The sequence below is a fragment of the Acinonyx jubatus genome, chromosome A1 (genome assembly GCF_027475565.1).
Source record: "Acinonyx jubatus isolate Ajub_Pintada_27869175 chromosome A1, VMU_Ajub_asm_v1.0, whole genome shotgun sequence".
Lineage (NCBI taxonomy): Eukaryota > Metazoa > Chordata > Mammalia > Carnivora > Felidae > Acinonyx > Acinonyx jubatus.
Window position 1 is genome coordinate 130324166 of NC_069380.1, and position 20077 is coordinate 130344242.

The window sequence follows — 20077 nt, forward strand, 5'->3', positions numbered from 1 at the left end:
TAATAACTCTTCAATCTAGTTAAAATGAAAGTGACCTAGGGTTATATAATTTTAGACGGAGTGAACCATAAATATAGACACATAAAATTGTTTTATTCCTTATTTATTGATGTTTTGGCCTCAGAGAACCAAAGATGTGAACAGATGTACATTAGGGGCAAGAACTAGGGATACCTCTGAGAGATTTTCGTCAAAAGAGGATACGGAGAAAAGAAACAGGGAATTTTGTGGGGAGTGGATCCATCAGCCCAAAAGCAATAGCCTGAGTATTTAGACAATCAGGTTACAGATACAAATCTAAACATAAAATCTATATGCATCTGATGAAAAAGACATACACTGGTTGCTAAGAATGTAAACCAAATATCAATTACCTGCTTAAAGAAGCTGAATGTGTTTAACAGGTATATTAATAAATTCAACCTTTACCAATACAGAATGCTACCTGCCTACCTACAGCAATTTCTAAAATGAATAATATTACTTGAATTATACTAACATATTGATAATCATATACATTAAGGACTGGAAGGGTTCTCAGAGATAATTGGGTATAATATATTACAGATCAAATACACCAAGGCCCAGAGAAGCTATATAATTTAGTTGAAAGTCACGAAGGTAGTTAGAAATGCCAGGACTTTTTGGATTTTTACTATTAAGTTCAGTTTTCTTTCTGCTACGTACATACTGCCTCAGAAAATCTCACTAATTTTCTCCTAAAATTTATTAGTGAGATTTGTATCCAATCTCAACAAGATCATTGAACAAGAAAACCAGTAAAAAGAAATAAATTTTATTCAGATGACAGGTTTTATAAACTATTCTCATAATATGGGGAATTTACTCAAGAATAATTCCAAGAATGTATCTAGGGGACAAAATTACTGAGCAATAAAATTTTTTAATTTGCACACTGTATTAGTTAATGGTGCTGAATTTTATGTAACCCTTTTGGACCATTATCAATTGTGTTCCCATTCAGAAAACAAATCTAATGAGCCAATTTATAATCTCTATGATTAACAGAAATAAAACTCACAAATAACTTTAGATTACTTTTGTTTCACTATAATTATTAGCATTTTTAACCATGTTAAAATGGGATGAGGCCATCCTTGTGCATGCAGCATTTTCCTATCATTTTTAAGTTTTTTATTTTTTTCATTATAATGAAAGAACCGTATTTTCAGAAAATACAGCTAAAAAAATACTGAAAATACAGCAAAGGCCAAACAGTTAAAAATGTAATAACTTAATAACTCTATGTTTCTCTCTCAACACCTGACTAAACTATTTAAACAAAAGAGTTTCTTTCTGAAGAGGCCATATGACGAAATTAGGTGATGGAAAAGCTAGAAGAGTGAAAGCTTCCTCAGCTATAAAGCTAGAAGAGGGATGTGGGTGTAGCTTCCCTAGATCCCAGCATGGTAAGCAGATATTACGAGGAGCTGTGAGCTCCCCCAGTGTGAGTGAGGTCATGTGAGCAAGGGGAGCTGGATGAAGAAAGAATCAGTACATTTTTCCAGCTTGTGAGGTTACATGTACTTACCTGGTTTCACCATAATGAATTTGCCTGAAGCCATGTCTGTAGGTTAGTAATCTGAAAATTTATAACTGCACCACAGTGAGTACATGCAATCTTTGGTGCTGTGCCATGATAAGTGATTGATGTTTGATGCTGCTAAGTGCTTAACTCACTGGGCGTAAGGGATATCCAAATATCAAGCAAAGTAAGTAACACTGATCATTGTGAAATTAAGTGTAAGAAACATTTATATCTACTGATACATGCTTGAAAATGCTTACTCATATAAAATTTTCATTGTTATATAAAGGCTTTCATGATGCAACTCCCTGGCTCTTATATTTTAAAAAGTACAGAATAAAATTCTTAACCCTAAATTTTTGTCACTGCTCTTAAGGTCTAAGAATGAAGTAAAAGAGAGAAACACCCCAAACTGGTCATTTTTGAAACCATAAATTCAGTGTGAAACCTGCTTCAAAACTACAAATTATTTTAGACAAATAAATATATATGTTCACATTTATAAAAAATTTCCACATTACTCATAGAAACAAGCTTCATAAAATTTACATACAGAATACAATAAAAATCAGTTCTAATAATGATTTAGCTGTCATCCTCCTAATTAAAAAGTTCTGTGTTTGAGGTATCACTTTAAGAGATGCCAATATGGCACATTTGTAAAACAACCCAGGAGTCTATCCTAAATATTCTACCCAACACAGCATCATCTCTGCAAGACTCTGAGAGGCTGGACTACGCTTGTCTTTTTAAAAGAGGAAGAGAATTTTAATTGTTACAATAACAGAAGAGGCAGGTACTAGACACTCTGCATTTCATGTAACAGTAAAACTTCCTTATAAGTATTTTCATTATCTTCTTGCCAACACCATTTGCTTAAAATGTCCTAGTTAAGACCAGTGAAGCAGCTTCATTTCCTATGACATCCAAAAAAGTTCAAGATTTAAAAATGACAGTGAAAAACTTCACTATCTTTATACATTACCATAGGAAATAAAGCTATTAAATTTTTCAGAGTCAAGAGCAAAGCATTATCCCCTACCTCATTTTATCACTGGAAGGTGGACACTTGATTGAGCAATACTCATTAACTGCTAGGTAGATTACCTGTGTTGACTGGAGTAAAGCCATTTACAATCAACTTATAAAGTAACAACACTAGTCAGACACAGTCATGAATACCAAAAATGATGTGTTTTGTATGTATAAATATCTATATTTGGGGTGTGGCTATCAAGTAATAAGACTGATTCAATACTTTATAGTCAGCACATTAAAAATCTATTGCCAGAAGACAATGGTCCCATATACGAAAAAAATGTCTATATGGAAAAGGCTGTGATTTATTGCAAAGCATGATTATATAGCAAATTCCAAGGAAGGTCAAATAATTTCTAAAACCAAATTTTAAAATTTAATGGCTTAGGCTGAAGATTCAGTTACTTTTTGCAGATCTCAGAAGGATTAGGGGTGGAAGAATGCTTTTCCTTTTTTCTCTTCTTTTTTTCCTTTTTGTGGTGTTTCCCCCTTTTTGACTTATTCTTTTTTTCTTTTTTCTTTTCTTTCTTCTGATATTTTTGTTTCTTTTGTTTTGAAGTGTCCTCTTCAGTGGAACTGGATGAATAAGACCTATGGGCAATAATAGATACTGACTGATAACTGCATTTATGGCTAATAGCTAAATTGAAATGGGATTTAACTGCCTGAAATCATTCTTGGAGCAAAGTGGGGTATAAACAAAGAAACTTGAAATGTGCTTTATATATTTGTATTCTCTTAAAATACAGACTTCAGAATTTTTGCTCCTTGGTCATAGAAGCTGACAAAACAAATAACTCTATTTTGCTCAACTCTAGTATTAAGTTTTAAACTCAGTAAGGATGCAATAATTTTTCTGTGATTTTCAGCTTTTCATCCTGTTGTACCCTTCAAAATCTTATAAGGTAAACAAAGTGGTATTTACCAAGCCTTTATCATATATACAATTCATTTACATACACAATAACTTGTTAGCATATTCTCTTAAAAGAGCTAAAAAGGATGCAATTATGTAAAAAGGGCTATATTTGTACCTTGGTAAAAATGGGTGAAAGCTGAAAATTAGCTAAATAAAAGGACTTCTGTTAAATTCCTGTTCAAGTGATACAGATGAGCACTTGCATTCCAAAGTAATTTTCACTAGTTACAAAAAGAGATGTTTTAAACGCATACAAGTAAATGAAGATGATTTATCATTATTCTTTATTTTTCTAATATTCCTCTAATACTAGATTTGGAAAAAAACTACGCAATTCCTTCCTCTAGTATTAAAAAAGAGAAAAGTAACAAAAAACAGAAAAGCCATCTCTTAAGATCTTATATAAGTAGGTATACAACAATCTCCCCACACCCGAACTCTAAATGTGTCAGAAGACAGAAACTGAGTCAATTAAAAATAAAAAATAAAAATACACTTTTTTTTTTGTTTTTAATGTTTATTCAGTTTTGAAAGAGCGTGAGCAGGGGAGTGGCAGAGAAAGAGGGAGACACAGAATTGGAAGCAGGTTCCAGGCTCTGAGCTGTCAGCCCAGAGACCAATGAGGGGCTCAAACGCACAAACTGCAAGATCATGACCTGAGCTGAAGTCAGTTGCTTAACCGACTGAGTCACTCAGGCGCCCCAAAAAAGACAGCTTTCTAAAAAGGTAGTAGTGAGCTAACCGTTAGAAGTTAAAGCCCAAACTAAGAAAACCTGACACAGACCTACAGTAAGCAAGAAATAAATGCATGAGACTTCAAGTCTGTGTCTGTCAGTGATTCTCATGAATTACTGGACTGAATTTCTTGTTTAGAAACTCCGAGTTTTCCCTCATTTCTGTAATGCTGTATTTCTTTCTCCATTTTGTCTTACTTAGACTTCTGGCTGTTTCCTGGTCTTATTTTCTCATGTATTCTCTTATTCCCTCTTCATCTCTGTTATTGTCAACTCTTGCCTGTTTTCCTGTTTTAAAGACCCTACTTGACCTCTGGATTCTGAGTAGAGCTTGTTTGTACATTTTTCTTTGGCTTTTTGGTCCTGGATTTTAATTTTTAAGGCCCGGTGTTAGACTTGCACATAACAACTCCAAGAGGTGGTAAAATCTCTGCTGAGTATGACTAGAAAAGTTCATTTAATTTCAGGCCCTGTCTGAGGTCTGTGAGACCCAAAGTAGAGAGGCTCAAATAAATAATCTGTTACAATAAAACAAGTATCTTAGAATTTGGAAGAAAACAGATAATTTCATTTTGTCTATACACAATCCTTGCTGTGCTAATGCAAATGATTCAACAATACATTAGTCCGACTATAAAAGACACTGACCTCTATCTTCCTATTAGCTTTTATGTTAAATATTATTTGGCTCCCAACACTTGAGAGAAAATGAACTTTTCTAAATTATGAAGTAGCTGAGGTGTTGAAAGGTATGTATTAAATGCTCTATGAAGTAACACCTGATTTTCAGAACTTACTCTATTAGAGAACTAGGGTCCTAGTCAGACATTATTATTGTCAAATACCTTAAAAGATATCTGTATATATATGTTTATTCTAGTATATATGAAACTGTACTTGTTAACCATATAAGAAGCTGCTTCTTAATTCTTGTGATCAATTGCTTTAACCAGTTAGTTGTTAAAAGAGCTGATACTAAAAATTCATTGGTGGCTGATGTGGGTTCTGAAAGACCTGAATGAATTTTTAGAATAAGTGGGTACGTAAATCCTATTAATAACTTTGTAGCCACTGCAATGATATTTTGAGAATACAAATACTTAAGCCCCAACTTTATACATATGAGGACAAAATATATATGTAAAGAATTTAGACATCATCCAATTAAAAGTGTGGCTGATGTTTTAAACTCTAAATTCTAGAACACAAATAGAATACATAAAAGAAGGGGGGGGAGCTATTATTTATTTATACCTTAATTTGCTCCAAGAAAAAAAATTCAAGGTGGCTGAGTATTGACTTTAGTTTTGATTCCTCAAGGACTGTTATTTTACTGAAACAACTGAATATCTGATCCCCATTAAGGAAAGAATTAGTGTTAAATTAACTGGACTACACACAAAATATTAAATTTTATAATCCATCTGGGATTCACAGTCCTGCTTTTAAAAAACAATGATGTTAAAAAAATACCTTTTTCTTTTTTTTTTCAACTTGATTTTCTCTTTGCTTTTTGCTTTTTTCTTCTCCTCTTCTTCATTTACTCCTGTGTATTGAGGGGAAAGAATCAGGACACCATGAATCTGCACACTAATATGGTATGTATACAGTTTTTCCACTTTGGTTACTGGTTGATGAATTTTATTGGTTAGGATACTGCACTTCTCTTGTAACAGTTTCTCCTTTCTTGTTTTTCAAATTGAGGTATAAATTGACATATAACATTGTTTATTTTCAGGCATACAACATAATGGTTTGATATTTGTACACATTCCAAAATATTTGCTGTAAGTCGAGTTAACATCTGTCACCATGTTACATACATACCAACAACATTTTTTTCTTGTGATGAGGACTTTTAGGATCTACCCTCTTAGCAACTTTCAAACATACAATACAGTACTATTAACTACAGTCAACATGCTATACATTACAACCCCATGACTTATTTATAACTGGAAGTTTGTACCTCTTTTATTTATTTTTTATTATTTTTTATTAAAAAAAATTTTTTTTTAACGTTTATTTATTTTTGGGACAGAGAGAGACAGAGCATGAACGGGGGAGGGGCAGAGAGAGAGGGAGACACAGAATCGGAAACAGGCTCCAGGCTCTGAGCCATCAGCCCAGAGCCTGACGCGGGGCTCGAACTCACGGACCGCGAGATCGTGACCTGAGCTGAAGTCGGACGCCTAACCGACTGCGCCACCCAGGCGCCCCTATTTTTTAAATATTTTGTTTTTAAATAATCTCTCCACCCAACATGAGACTCAAACCTACAACCATGAGATCAAGTGTCCATATTCTATCCACTGAGCCAGCCAGGCACCCCGGTACTCCTTGACCAGCCTTATTACCTGCCTCTAACAACCACAAATCTTTTTCCTTTATCTCTGAGCTTGGCTTTTTTATGTGTTTGTTTCTTTTTTAGATTTCACATATAAGTGAAATCATATAGTACTTGTCCTTCTCTGACTTATTTCACTTAGCTTAATACCCTCAAGGTCCACTAATTATTTTTATTTATTGAGAAGCTTATAAAAATATTACATGCTTTTTATAAAAATTTCAACTACTACTAGGTACATTAAATAAAAAATTCAAGTACTCCACTGCTAATTCCTACACCGAATCAATGTCAACAGTTTGGTGGGTACTATATCAGGTCTTAAAAAACAAAACAATACAATCAAATACAGCCTTTTTTTTTTTTTTTTAAAGTAGGCTCCATGCCTAGCCTGATGGGGCTTGAACCCATAACCCTGAGATCAAGAGTTGCATGATATACTGACTGAGCTAACCTGGTACCCTTCAAATACAGGTGTTTAAATTTTTCTTTTTCAAACAAAATGAGGATTATGGTATTCTAGGATGTTAAGATCACAGGACTGTAAAGAAATCTAATAATATTTATGTCATTGGTACCCTAGAAGGAAAGAATATATACTACTCTCTAACTCGTTTCTGAAATACACAATTTGGTGTGTTTTCTGTTAAGCTTGCTCTCTATACAACCAAATATGCACATACAATCACTTATACAAAATAGTTACAAATAAGTCCCAAGTTTTTCTCTTTTTTGAAAGATGGATAAGTGATATTTTATATGGCATATAAATACAGTGGCATGTATAATATTTTGCAACTTATTTCATATTTGTCAAAAATCAGTTGCACAGAAAAAAAGTAAGTTGGACTTCTGCTTCTGGGAAGAGGAGCAAGTGTACTTTTCCTATTTCTCCCAGTAAGTTCAACTAAAAATACCAGACATTGTAAAAACAAACATAAAAACTGAAAAGTAGGGGTCCCTGGGTGGATCAGTCGGTTGAGTGCCCAACTCTTGAATTCGGCTCAGGTCATGATCTCACAGTTCATGGATTTGAGCCACCTGTCAGGCTATGAGCTAGCAGTGCGAAGCCTGCTTGGGATTCTCTCTCTTTCTGCTCCTCCCCTGCTTGTGCTCTCTCTCTCAAAATAAATAAGTAAACTTAAAAACAACAACAACTTTAAAGTAGAAACAAGACAGACTAGCTATGGATCTTGAAATCCAGAGAAAGACACGGGAGTGAGTTCTGTGGAATTCTTGCTTCCTTTAGCCCAGACTTGGAGCTGAAAAAGCTGGCAGCTTTGGCAATGTCAATACAGGTACAGATAAAAAGATTTCTCTAGCCTAAAGACCAAAACAGAGACAACCTAGTGACAGATAGGTTGTAGGTAACAACTGCCCTTACTCAAGCTGAACATCACAGAAAAAACTGGCACAACCCCCACCCATGTCAGCAGACTCTGAGTGAGGAACCTAGACATTCCCCCTTATCAAGCTGTGATAAGATCTCCCAATTCCTCAGCATGAGTAGTCTAAGTAGGTAACCAGGACCTTTATCACTACCCAGTAAAGAGATCTCCACTAATAGTGTCAATAAAGACCACTTGGGAAGCCTTGACTTCTGCTGCCAGCCAGTAGTAATGAGGTACCCCTCCCATCTATGCTGAAATGATGTCAGAATATATCTAAGAAAGTCGGGGCACTCATCATCACCCAGTAGTAAGTAACAAGACCACTCCCACCATGGGATACCAATGGGGAGGCTGGAACTCATCCCCTCACCCAGCAGTAACAAGAAGCCATGACCACTTTGAGTGTTGGCAGAACCTAAGTGGGGAAACAGAACCTCTGTCTCCCCCTGGCAATAAAAAGTCACTTTCTCTTCTGGGGTGGTACCAAAGAAAATCATATAAAAGACAAGGTTTAAGGAAAGCCAACGTTTCATAATACAATATAAACATGTCCAAATTTTGGTTGAAAAGAACTCATCAAAGTCCAGAGATCCTAAATTGAATGAAAAATGAAACAATCAATATAACACCACCACAATGAGATTATTTTTAAAATAATCTAAAAAAGATTTTAAATAGTCATCATAAAAATGTTTCTAAGAAACAAAATGCTTGAAAGAAGTGAAAAAAATATGAAAGCCCCCCAAAATGGGACAAAATCCAAAGAACCAAATAAAAATTTTAGAACTAAAATGACAATAAATGGAATTAAAACACTCAGTGGATGGGCTCAATAGCAGAATGCAAAACACACTGAATAGAAATATCACTGAATGGGAAAACAGAACAATAGAAATCACCCAATCTGAGCAATGGAGAAGAAACAGATTTAAAGAAAAGGTATGAGACTTGGGGATCTGTGGGATAGTAACACAAGATACAATATTTGTGTCACTGGAGACATAAAAAGTATAAAGAAGGAGGGGCTTACAAAGTACTTGAAATCCATATCCAGATATGAAAATTAAACTTTTGAAAACTAATGAAAAAAAAATCTTGAAAACAGCCAGAGAAAAATAATGTATTACTTATATGAATGAAACAATTAGAATGAAAGCAGATTTCTTATTAGAAAGCATGGAAGACAGAAAGAAGTGGCCATTTTTTAAATGCTGAAAGAAATGTCAACCTGGAATCCTCTACCCAGTAAAAATATTATTCAGGAATGAAGGAGAAATTAAGACATTCTCAGATAAGGAAAAAGTAAAAGGATTCATCACCAGCAGACAGACCCTAGAAGAATGGCTAAAGAAAATTCCTTAAATGATAAGGAAATGATAAAAGAAGGAACACTGGAACATCAAGAAGAAAGAATAGAATAAGCAAAAACCTGAGTACAACAGGCTTTCCTTCTCTTGAGTTCCTAAATTATGTTTGATTGTGGAAGCAAAAACTACACCATTGTTTCATGAGGTTTTAAATGTATGTAGAGAATATATTTACGACAAGTGTATTGTAAAGGAAAGAGGGTAAAGGGACATAAAGGGAGGCACGGTTTCTACTCTGCTTGTCCTGGTAAAAAGACAATACCAGTAGATTGTGGTAAATTATGTATATATAATCTAATACCTAGAGCAACCACTAAAAATGCCATGTAAAATATCATAGAAAAATTAAAAAAAAAACAACCACTAAGGACACAATGTGTCTTTGACACTACAGAAAAATTATATGCAATTCTATAGGTGTTCCAGTGACACTACAGATAAAACTAAAAAATGTTCAAGTAGTAATCCACAGGAAGGCAGAGGAAAAAAAAAACAAGAATGAAAAAAGAAGAATGAAAAACAGAGTGAACAGAAAACAAATAAAAAGTGGTAGGATTAGCTCTAACATATAAAAAATTACATTAATGTAAAAAAATACCAATTAAAAGAAAGTGGTTGGTAAAGTTGATTGAAAAATATGATTCACCTATACACTGCCTACAAGACTCCCACTTCAAAGAAAAAGATATAGACACACTGAAAATAAAAGGATAGAAATGGATATGCCAAACAAGCATTATCAAAGGAAAGCTAGAGTGACTGTATTAAGATCAGATAAAATAGACTTCAGAAAAAAGAAAATTACCAGTGAGAGAAAGGGCCAAAATAATGATAAAAGTTTCAACTCACTAATAAGACATATCCTAAATGTGTATGCACCAAACAATAGAGCTAAAAAATACATGAAGCAAAACTGAGAGACCTTAAAGGAGAAACAGACAAATCTACAATTCTGTCAACAATTAATAGATACTACACATAAAGTCAGCAAGAATGCAGAAGAACTCCACAACCATCAAACAATAGAATCTAAACAAGATTTAAAATCACTCTACCCAACAAGAGTAGAATACACATTTTTTTCAAGTACCTACAGAACATAGACCAAGACAGAATATATCCTGTGTCATAAAACAAATCTTAACAAACTTAAAAGAACTGAACTCATACAGAGTTATGTCTCTGTCCTTAATGGAATCAAATGAGAAATCAGTAACAGATAACAGGGCAATTTCTAAACAGTTGGAAACAAAACAACACTTTTAAATAATCCACTGGGCAAAGAGGAAGTCTCAAGGAAAACAAAACACACTTAACTGAATGAAACTGATATATATAAAAATTTGTGTAACACAGCTAAAGCAGTGCTGTGAGGAAAATTTATAGCACTAAATGCTTAGGATAGAAATGAAGAAAAGTTTCAAATTGATTATATCTTAACTTTGATCTCAAGAGCCTAGGGGGAAAAAGCTAAATAAATCCAAAGCAAGTACAAGGAAGAAAAATAATAAAGCACAAGAATTAATAAAATTGAAAACAGAACAAAAAAATTAGAGAAAAAGAATGAAACAAGTAGCTGGTTCAATAAAATTGACAAATCTCTAGGAAAAATGTGAAAGAAAAAAAGACACAAATCATCAATATCAGAAATGAAAAAAGGGTTACCACTACAGACCCTATATACATCAAAAAGATAAATGAAAGCTATGAACACCCTACAAAAATAAATGTGACAACTTGGATAGTATGGACCCCTTTCTCAAAAAACAAAATGCCACAACTCACCTAACGGAAGTAGATAATTTCAATAACCCTTTAACTATTGAGGAAATTGAATATCTAACTTTAAAACTTCTAAAAAAAATCTTCAGGCCCAGATAACTTCACTGAAGAACTCTACCAAACATTTAAAGAAAAATAAACACTACTTTCATACAAATCTTATGCAACTTTATCCAAAAATAGAAGAGAAGGAAATTTTATCAATACTCTATGTAACTCTTCTTCTGATTTCAAAATTAGACTAAAATAGTACAAAGCAAGAAAACTACAGACCAACATCTTTCATGAATACAGATGGAAAAATCCTTAACAAAATATAAGCAAATAGAATTCATGGATACAAGGCTGGTTCAATTTTCAAAAATCAATTAATATAATCTACCATATTAACAAGCTAAGGAAAAATCATAATATCATACTGATCAATGAAGAATTGGCAAAATCTGACAACCATTCTATAATAAAAACTGTAAAAAAAATGGGAATAGAGAGAATCTTTCTCAACTTGATAAAAGGCAACTACATAAAACTTACAACTAACATTACACTTAATGGTGAAAGTTTAAGTGCTTTTGCCCTCTAGGATTAGAATCCAGGTAAGAAAGTCATCTCTCACCACTCTTTCTCAATACAGTACTATAAGTTTTAGGTATGGCAATAAAACAACAACAAAAGAAAAAAAAACAAGAAATAAAGACTTATTGATTAAAGGAGAAAAATAAAACCATTCCCATTTGTAGATGATATGATGGTTTACATAAAAAATATCAAGGAATCTATAAAAAATGAAATAATTGAGTTCAGCAAGGATATAAGAGAAATAGACTCAAAGGTATTGCCTTTCTACACACTGGTAATAAATACACAGAAACAAAATTCAAAATACACCATTTAGGAGATAAATTGCCTGCTGTAACCACCCAGTTGTGCCTGTCCACCAGACACCCACTCTCGCAAGAAGAAGCCTCTCTTCACTGTGCTCAGTCTCTGCATCCCTCCTTTGATTGGGTCAGGGGGCTTATTTCTCACAAAAACTACACAGTAATCTATGTAAACAAGTCAAAGACCTACATAAATGGAGAGACAGACTAAGTTCTTGGATTGGAGACTCAACATAGTAAAGATACCTATTCTCCCTAAACTGATATACATGTTTAATGCCATTCGTGTCAAAATCTCAGCAAGATTTCTTTCTAGACATAGAATTATTCTAAAAATCTATATGGGAAGAATAGACAGTAGTTAAAATATTTCTGGAAAAGAATAAAGTGGGAAGAATAAGTCTACTCAATTTCAGGACATATTATATAGCTACCATTAATCAAGACTGTTGGCGGTGGTGGAAGAACAGACACATAGATCAAGGGAACAGAAGAGAGAACTCAGAAACAAACCCACACAAATATGACCACCTGGTTTTTGGAAAAAGTACAACAGCAATTCAATGGAGGAAAGATAGCCTTCCAACAAAGAGTGCTAGAATAATTGCTTATCTTTTTTTTTTTTTTTTAACGCTTATTCATTTTTTGAGAGACAGAGCAATAGTGGGGGAGGGGCAGAGACAGAGAGGGAGACACAGAATCCAAAGCAAGCTGCAGGCTCTGAACTGACAGCACAGAGCCTGATGTGGGGCTCGAGCTCACAAACCGTGAGATCATGACCTGAGCCGAAGTTAGACGCTTAACCGACCGAGCCACCCAGGCGCCCTAATAATTGCTTATCTTAAGCAAAATAATAAAACTTGTCCTAAATATCTCATCTTCTACAAAAATCGACTCAAAATGAATCACGGACTTAAAGTGAAAATGTAAGACTACAAAACTTTTTGGGGAGAGTGCAAAAGGTGATTTTAAAGCATGGGGATAGGACCGTGGGCAGAGAGAGCTGCACTGGGGTTGTCAAGAATGAATGGTTATTATATACCATGGACTTGGAGGAGGTAGAGTCAAAAGGTAAGTTTTCAAAAAGATTTTCACATGCTAAAGACTCACAGACTACTGGAAGCCTAGCTATTGTCAAACTAAGGTTGTTTTTCTCTCTAGAAAAGCGTTAAGACAGTAGGGAGTTCCTGGATTTAAGGCTATTGATGGAATTGCCTTTTTCTTATAAACTGGTGGAGAGTCTAACCAGTTTAACCATTTGTTTTTTGTCCTTTCTTGTTTTGGGATAGCTGGGAGTATCCAAGGAATACCATACATGTACTACCTGGGGGGTGGTATGATAGCTTGTAAAAAAAAGTAAAGGGGACCATCTTTGGGATCTAAAGATAGGAAGAGTTCTTATCTTTGACACCAAAAGTAATCTAAAAAGGAAAAATTGAGAAATTGGACTTTATGAAAATTAAAAACTATTACACTGTTCAAGACCTATTAAGAGGATGGAAAGATAAGCAACATATTAAGAGAAAGTATTTGCAAACCAGATATCCAACAAAGGACTAGAATCTAGAGTACATAAAGGATTCAACAGTAATGAGATGATGTTTAACATCATTAGCAACCAGGGAAATGTAAGTTAAAATCACATTGAGATATAACTTCACACCTATCAGAATGCTGAAATTTTTTTTTTTAAGTTTATTTGTTATTGGAGGGAGAGCATGAACAGGGGAGGGACAGACAGAGAGGGAGAAAGACTCCCAAGCAGGCTCTGGGCTGTCAGCATGGAGCCGGACGTGATCTCCAGCTCAAGAACCCTGAGATCATGACCTGAGCCGAAATCTAGGTTGGATGCTTAACTGACTGAGTCACCCAGGTGCCCCTATTAGAATACTTTAAAAAAAAAAAAAAAAAAAAGACAATATCAAATTCTGGTGAGGCTGCAGAGAAACTGGGTCATTCATACATTTTTGGTAGGGAAGTAAAATAGTATAGCCACTCTGAAAAACAGTCTGGCAGTTTATTAAGAAACTAAAGATACAAATATCATAAAACCCAACAATTGTACTTCTGGGTATTCATTTCATAGAAATGAAGATTTCTGTTCACCCAAATCCTGTTAATAGCAGCTTTATTTGTAATAGCCCCTAATGGTACACAAGTCAGATATCTTTCAGTGGGTGAAGAGTTAAACAAACTATGGGATATCTATGTGATAAAACACTACTCGATAATTAAAAGAAACAAACTATTGAAATATGCAGCAACCTCAGTGAATCTCTAGAGAATTACAGCTAGCTGAAAAAAATCTAAAAAGATTATATACTATATGAATCCATTCATAAAACATTTTTGAAATTACAATATTACTGAAATGGCAAATTTTTGGTTGCCAGAAATTAAGAAGGTAGTAAGGGCAAGAGAGAAGTGGGTGTGGCTTTTAAAAAGGCAATATGAAAAAATAAATAAAAAATAAAGATTAAAAAGGCGATATGAGTGATGCAAATATTCTGTATCTTGACTCTACCAATGTCAGAATCCTTGTTGTGATACTATACTACAATTCTGGAAGATATTATCATTGGCTTGTAAAATTATAAAATTGGCTTGTCAGTTTCTAAAACAGCCTGCTAGAATTTTGATTGTGTTTAGTTTGAATCTATAAATCAAGGGGGGAGAAATGACATCTTAAAAATATTTAATCTATTCCATGAATATGGTATATCTTTTGATTCATTCATTAATTTCCCTCAGCAATGTTTTATATGCTTCAGTCTTGTGCATCTTTTAGTCAGTTTATCCCTAAATATTTCATATTTTTAATGCTATTATAAAAGGTATTTTTAACATTTCAGTTTCTGATTGTTTATTGTTACAATACAGAAATACAATTGATTTTTTGCCCATTGACTGATCTTATATTCTACAACTTTGCTAAACTTCATTCTTAGGTTATTAGGTTCCAGAAGTTTTCTTTGGTAGATTTCACAGGATTTCTACCTAGACAACTATGTCATCTGCAAATAGTTTTCACTCTTTGTTTTCCAATCTGGATGCCTTTGATTTCTTTTTCTTGGCTTAATCTTCACCACAAAGTTGAGTAGTGGCTAGAATCTTCACCACAAAGTGGTGAAGTTGAGTAGAAGTGGGAAGAGAAGACATCTTTGCTTTGTTCCTTATGTTATGGAAACATTCAGTCTTTTACCATTAGGTATTATGTAATCTTCCAGTTTTTTTTTTTTTTTTTTGATGTCCTTTATGAAGTTGATAAAGTTCCCTTCTTTTCCTAGTTTACTATCAAACTATCAGAAATAGACAGTGGACTTCTTTGAATTATTTAAAATACTGTAATTATCATCTATGTGTTCTTTTGTAAAGAGCTGTTAAAAATGATGAATTACATTGTCTTGTTTTTGAACGTGACACAAATCTTATACTATTGGGATAAACTTCACTTGGTTATATTATCATTTTCACATATTGTTGGATTTGATTTGCTAAAGTTCTTTTAATTGCCTAAAATTGCTTAAAATTCTGTTTGTGCCTGTGTTTATAGGAATCTCTACTTTTCTTGTAGTTTCTCAGAGGAATGCTGGTCTTAAAAATTGAGTTGGAAAGTTCTCCACCATATTCAATTTTTAAGATCTTATGTAGAAATGGCATTATTTCTCCTTCAACATCTGGAAGAATTAGGAGAGAAGTCATTCAGCTATGGAGTTTGCTTTGTTGAAAGTTTTTAAGCTAACTATTTAACTTCTTTAAAAGATGCAGGCTATTCAGTTCATTTTTTGAGAGAGTTTTTATAGTTTGTATGTTTCAACTAATTGTCTATTTTATCTAAGTTGTTCAACTTATTGGCATAAGGTTTTCCACAATATTCCCTTATTTTACTATCTGTATAATCTGTAGTATTATCACTTATTTCATTTCTGGTATTGTTTCTTTGTTTTGTTTTTGTTTCTTTTGTTTGTTTTTGTTTTGATTTTTTTTGTTTTGATTTTTACCTGATCAGTTTGGATAGCAATTTTTCAATTTTATAGATCTCAAAGAACCAGCTTTTGGTTTTACTAATTTTCTCTATTGTTTTCCTATTTTCCATTTCAGTGATTTCATCTCCAATCTTTTTTTATTATCTTTCTTCTGCTTACTTTGGGTTTCATTCACTTTTCTTTTTCTAGTGTGTTAAAGCAGAGGTGAAGTCATAAATTTGAGATATTTCTTCCTTCTAATACAGGAAGTTAGTGTTATAATTTCCTTTAGGTACTGTTTTATGAGCATCCCATAAATATTGTGTTTTTATTCATTCAGTTCAAAATACTTTGTAATTTCCTTTTGCATTTTTTCTTTGACCCAGTGGGTTATTTAGAAGTGTTAGGTTACATATATTGAGTGAATTTTCCAGGAAGCTGTCACTATATTTCTAATTTAATTTCCTTGTGGCTAGAGAATATATTTTGCATAATGTGAACCCTTTAAAATCTATCAAGGCTTGTTTTATAACACAGAATAAGGTCTATCTAGCTAGACATTCTGTGTGAACCTGAAAAAAATGTGTACTCTGCAGTTGATGGGTGAGGTGTTCTATAAATATTATAAAGGTCAAGTTGGCTGACAGTGTTATTCAAGGCTTATATCCTTTCTGATTTACTGTCTACCTGTTCCATCAATTATTGAGAGAGGCATACTGACTGACATCTACAACTGTAATTGTGAATTTGTTTATCCACAAGGATTTTCCGTGGTAGTTCTATCAGGGTTTGTCTCATATAGTTTAAATTTGTTATTAGGTGCATAACCACTTAGTATTCATAAACACTTAGTATTCATATGTCCTCTTCATTAACACTTTTATCATTTTAAAGCAACCCTCTTTAACTCTAGAAACATTCTTTGTTTTGAAATTGACTTGATCTGATATTAGTCACTTTAGCTTTAGCTCGAGATTTTTTTTTTCTTTGTAGCTATAATAAGCTCAGAATGACTACTGTAAACATGCCCCTTCCCAAAGTTATAAGAAACAAAGCAAATATGTAGCTATGGGAAAAATAACCTCTTCCATTTAGGAATGATGGATAAGGAGTCCACTGACTAGATTATATAGAGAAATTACTTCTAATAAAAACAAAACAATCCCAGAATTTAAGACATCTTTTTTCCTGGCTACTACCCTTAGGAACTAGCAGTGCTTACGATAATAGTGTATGAGAATTCAAGCACTGAAGATGAAAGTTTGGTTTAGACAGTTCAGTGTTTCTATACTACCATTCTTAAAACTATTCCACCTCTATTTATTGAAGGTCTTTCTGAGACAGGATATTGAAATGTACACAGGCATAGGGAAAAGAATTTGAGTTTCTGCAAAACAGGAATTTCTTGGTAAAAGATACAAACACTGGAGTAAAAAATTGAAGGCAAAAGCCTCCTTAGCACTTAAATTTTTTAACGATCATCAAGAGTGTCAGTCTCTTGTGTGACATACAGAAGTCGGAGGATATGATCCTGTGTTTAGAGACAACTCTGTAATAATAAGAAAAAAACGTCCAGTAGTACCTGCAGGGTCAGAGACCAGATTTTTGTCTGCATATGTCACCAGGTTTGTAGCTACTCCAGCTGCTTTTAAATACTTGACTAGATAGTTCCCAACCTAGATCCATTCATCTAAATTTCCCAATCACTGCTGTGACTTCTAATCAACTACTTTGCAAATATCTTTTGTAGTTTTCTTATAAAAAGTACATTTTGAGCCAAACAGAGGTTTATTTCACTTACCCCATGGATTCATGTAAGCCCTATCTTTATGAACCCTGAAACCACCAGTGTAAGTCATTTACTTGAATCTGATTCCAGCAGTTACTAAAGGAAATAACAAATACAATTATGGTAATAGGCAAATATCTCATTTTGGCATTTTTTTCCTGGGCAGTGTTCAGTATCAACCATCTTTAAATGATATCAAGTATGAATTTAACATAAAACTTTTTTCATGTGTATTTATTTTTGAGAGAGAGGGTGTGAGGGTCTGAAGCAGGCTTTGCACTAACAGCAGAGAGCTCAACGTGGGGCTTGAACTCAGGAACAGTGACATCATGACCTGAGGCAAAGTTGGATGCTCAACCGACTGAGCCACACCTAGGCACCCATGACATAAAACTTTCTTTTATTTATTTATTTATTTATTTATTTATTTATTTATTTAATTTATTTTTTTTTTCCACAAAACTTTCTTAACCAAACCAAACCATCAAAATAACCCCAAACCTCCAAATTTGTCAAAATATATTTATTTTCTGGACTGAAATAAAAGAATATCATAAAATATTAAGGGATGTATGAGTAGAGGAATACCTCCTAATTACAGGTAAATAGCTAATTAATATTAAATAACACTAGGTAAAATAGAATGAGAAAAAAAATCCATACTCTTGAACTTCTTGGGTCCTTTGTAAATAGTAAAAATTTACCTTGACTTTCTGTATATTCTAATATAAACAGGTCTTCAAATATTTGCTACTATCATATACAATTCCAAAGGAAAGTTTCTCAGCAAGTTTAAAACACAGTATAAAACCTTAACAAGTTTCCTAGAGTATTGTAGTGTCACTAGACAGTAAGCATTTTCACACATAAACATACACATACACACATTGTGAGTCAATAAGATTGTATAATCCTCATCAGACACTGATTGTTCAATCTTTCCCTATTCACAGCACTGGTAACACAATTTTAGAACGCTGTACAGGTTCCAGGTTGTTGATTACAATAAAACTGCAATGATTGTACCCATCCATGTCAAGCCCTGCTCTCACATTTTCTAATTTGTGTCAAAAAATTGATATATTTGTCATTTAGACTATTTTCTTTGTTTTAAATGAAAGATTATTTTCTTTTAATTCCCTAAGTATATAAAATGCATTGAAAAATATACAATATAATAGAAATAAATACAAACAGAAGTAAAAAAGAACATAACATACAAAAATAAATTTTGGGTTTTATTTTTTGGTGACATTTATCTCTCCTCCCCTTTATGTCTCTGTTTCATGAAAGCAGAACAACTAATTAATGTAAGCACATTAAAAATTCTTAGCTTTCTCCTGGCTCACTATTTTTATTGTCATTAAAAACAAAAACAAAAAGAAAAAGCACACACACACACACACACACACACACACACACAAAACTTAGTCAAGATAGTTGGTACAAGAGCTCCCCCATCTTGAAGAACCAAGGCAGGATTCAAGGAACCCTCAGGAGTACTAAAGGATATGGCATGAGAACTCACAATCAATAGGTCAGTGTTTTACCCTGACCCCATCAGACATCCTGAGCAGTAACAGAAAGTTATCAATGAAACTAAGAACCACAACCTCTACACTCCCTTCTTCCCTGTATTTAGGAACCAATTTATTGTTTATTTGAGTGGCAGGAGTTGGGGGCAGGGGGGCACTGGGCTTCCACTAGATAACCATGAAATAAATTTGCATCCCCTTAAAAAATGTTTAATGTTTATTTATTTTTGAGAGAGAGAGAGAGAGAGAGAGAGAGAGAGAGACACACGGAACATGAATGGAGGAAGGTCAGAGGGAGGAAGACACAGAATCTGAAGCAGGCTCCAGGCTCTGAGCTGTCAGCACAGAGCCCAATGTGGGGCTTGAACTCACGAATGGTGAAATCATGACCTGAGCTGAAGTCGGACTTAACTGACTGAGCCACCTGGATCCCTTTTATAATACTTTATTACTGAAATCTGCATGATATACAGGAATGAGCACTCTCCTGAGTGGGAGTCATGATACTGGGAAACAAGTTCTGAGCCTCTAAGTGACCATAGGCAAGTGTACCTTTTTAAGAAAGAAAATCTACATTGAGTCAGTCATTTTCAGCCTGAAAGTAAGGGAAAGCTGATTCGAACAAGGAAGTTTTATCCCTTCCTGGTGATTATGGTATGTTAACTCCCTCCCTTTCCTGCCAGGGTAGATTTGTCCCAGGTGTTCATATTGAAAAATCACCTCTAGAATAAACCTCTATTCATGATGACAGTGTACTTTATCCTTCAAGATTCATATGGT

General features: G+C 33.8%; 1 protein-coding gene across 1 annotated transcript in view; it reads right to left on the reverse strand.

Moving 5' to 3' along the window:
• Positions 1 to 74: 74 nt before the first annotated feature.
• SREK1IP1 (SREK1 interacting protein 1) overlaps positions 75 to 20077 on the reverse strand; it is a 43892-nt gene continuing 23889 nt past the window's right edge. Inside the window, exons 4-5 of the mRNA XM_027041118.2 lie at positions 5714 to 5786; positions 75 to 3178 (exon numbers count right to left, since the gene is read on the reverse strand). Coding sequence (XP_026896919.1) covers positions 2989 to 3178; positions 5714 to 5786 — 263 coding nt within the window. The 3' untranslated portion in view covers positions 75 to 2988. The remainder of the gene's footprint in view (positions 3179 to 5713; positions 5787 to 20077) is intronic.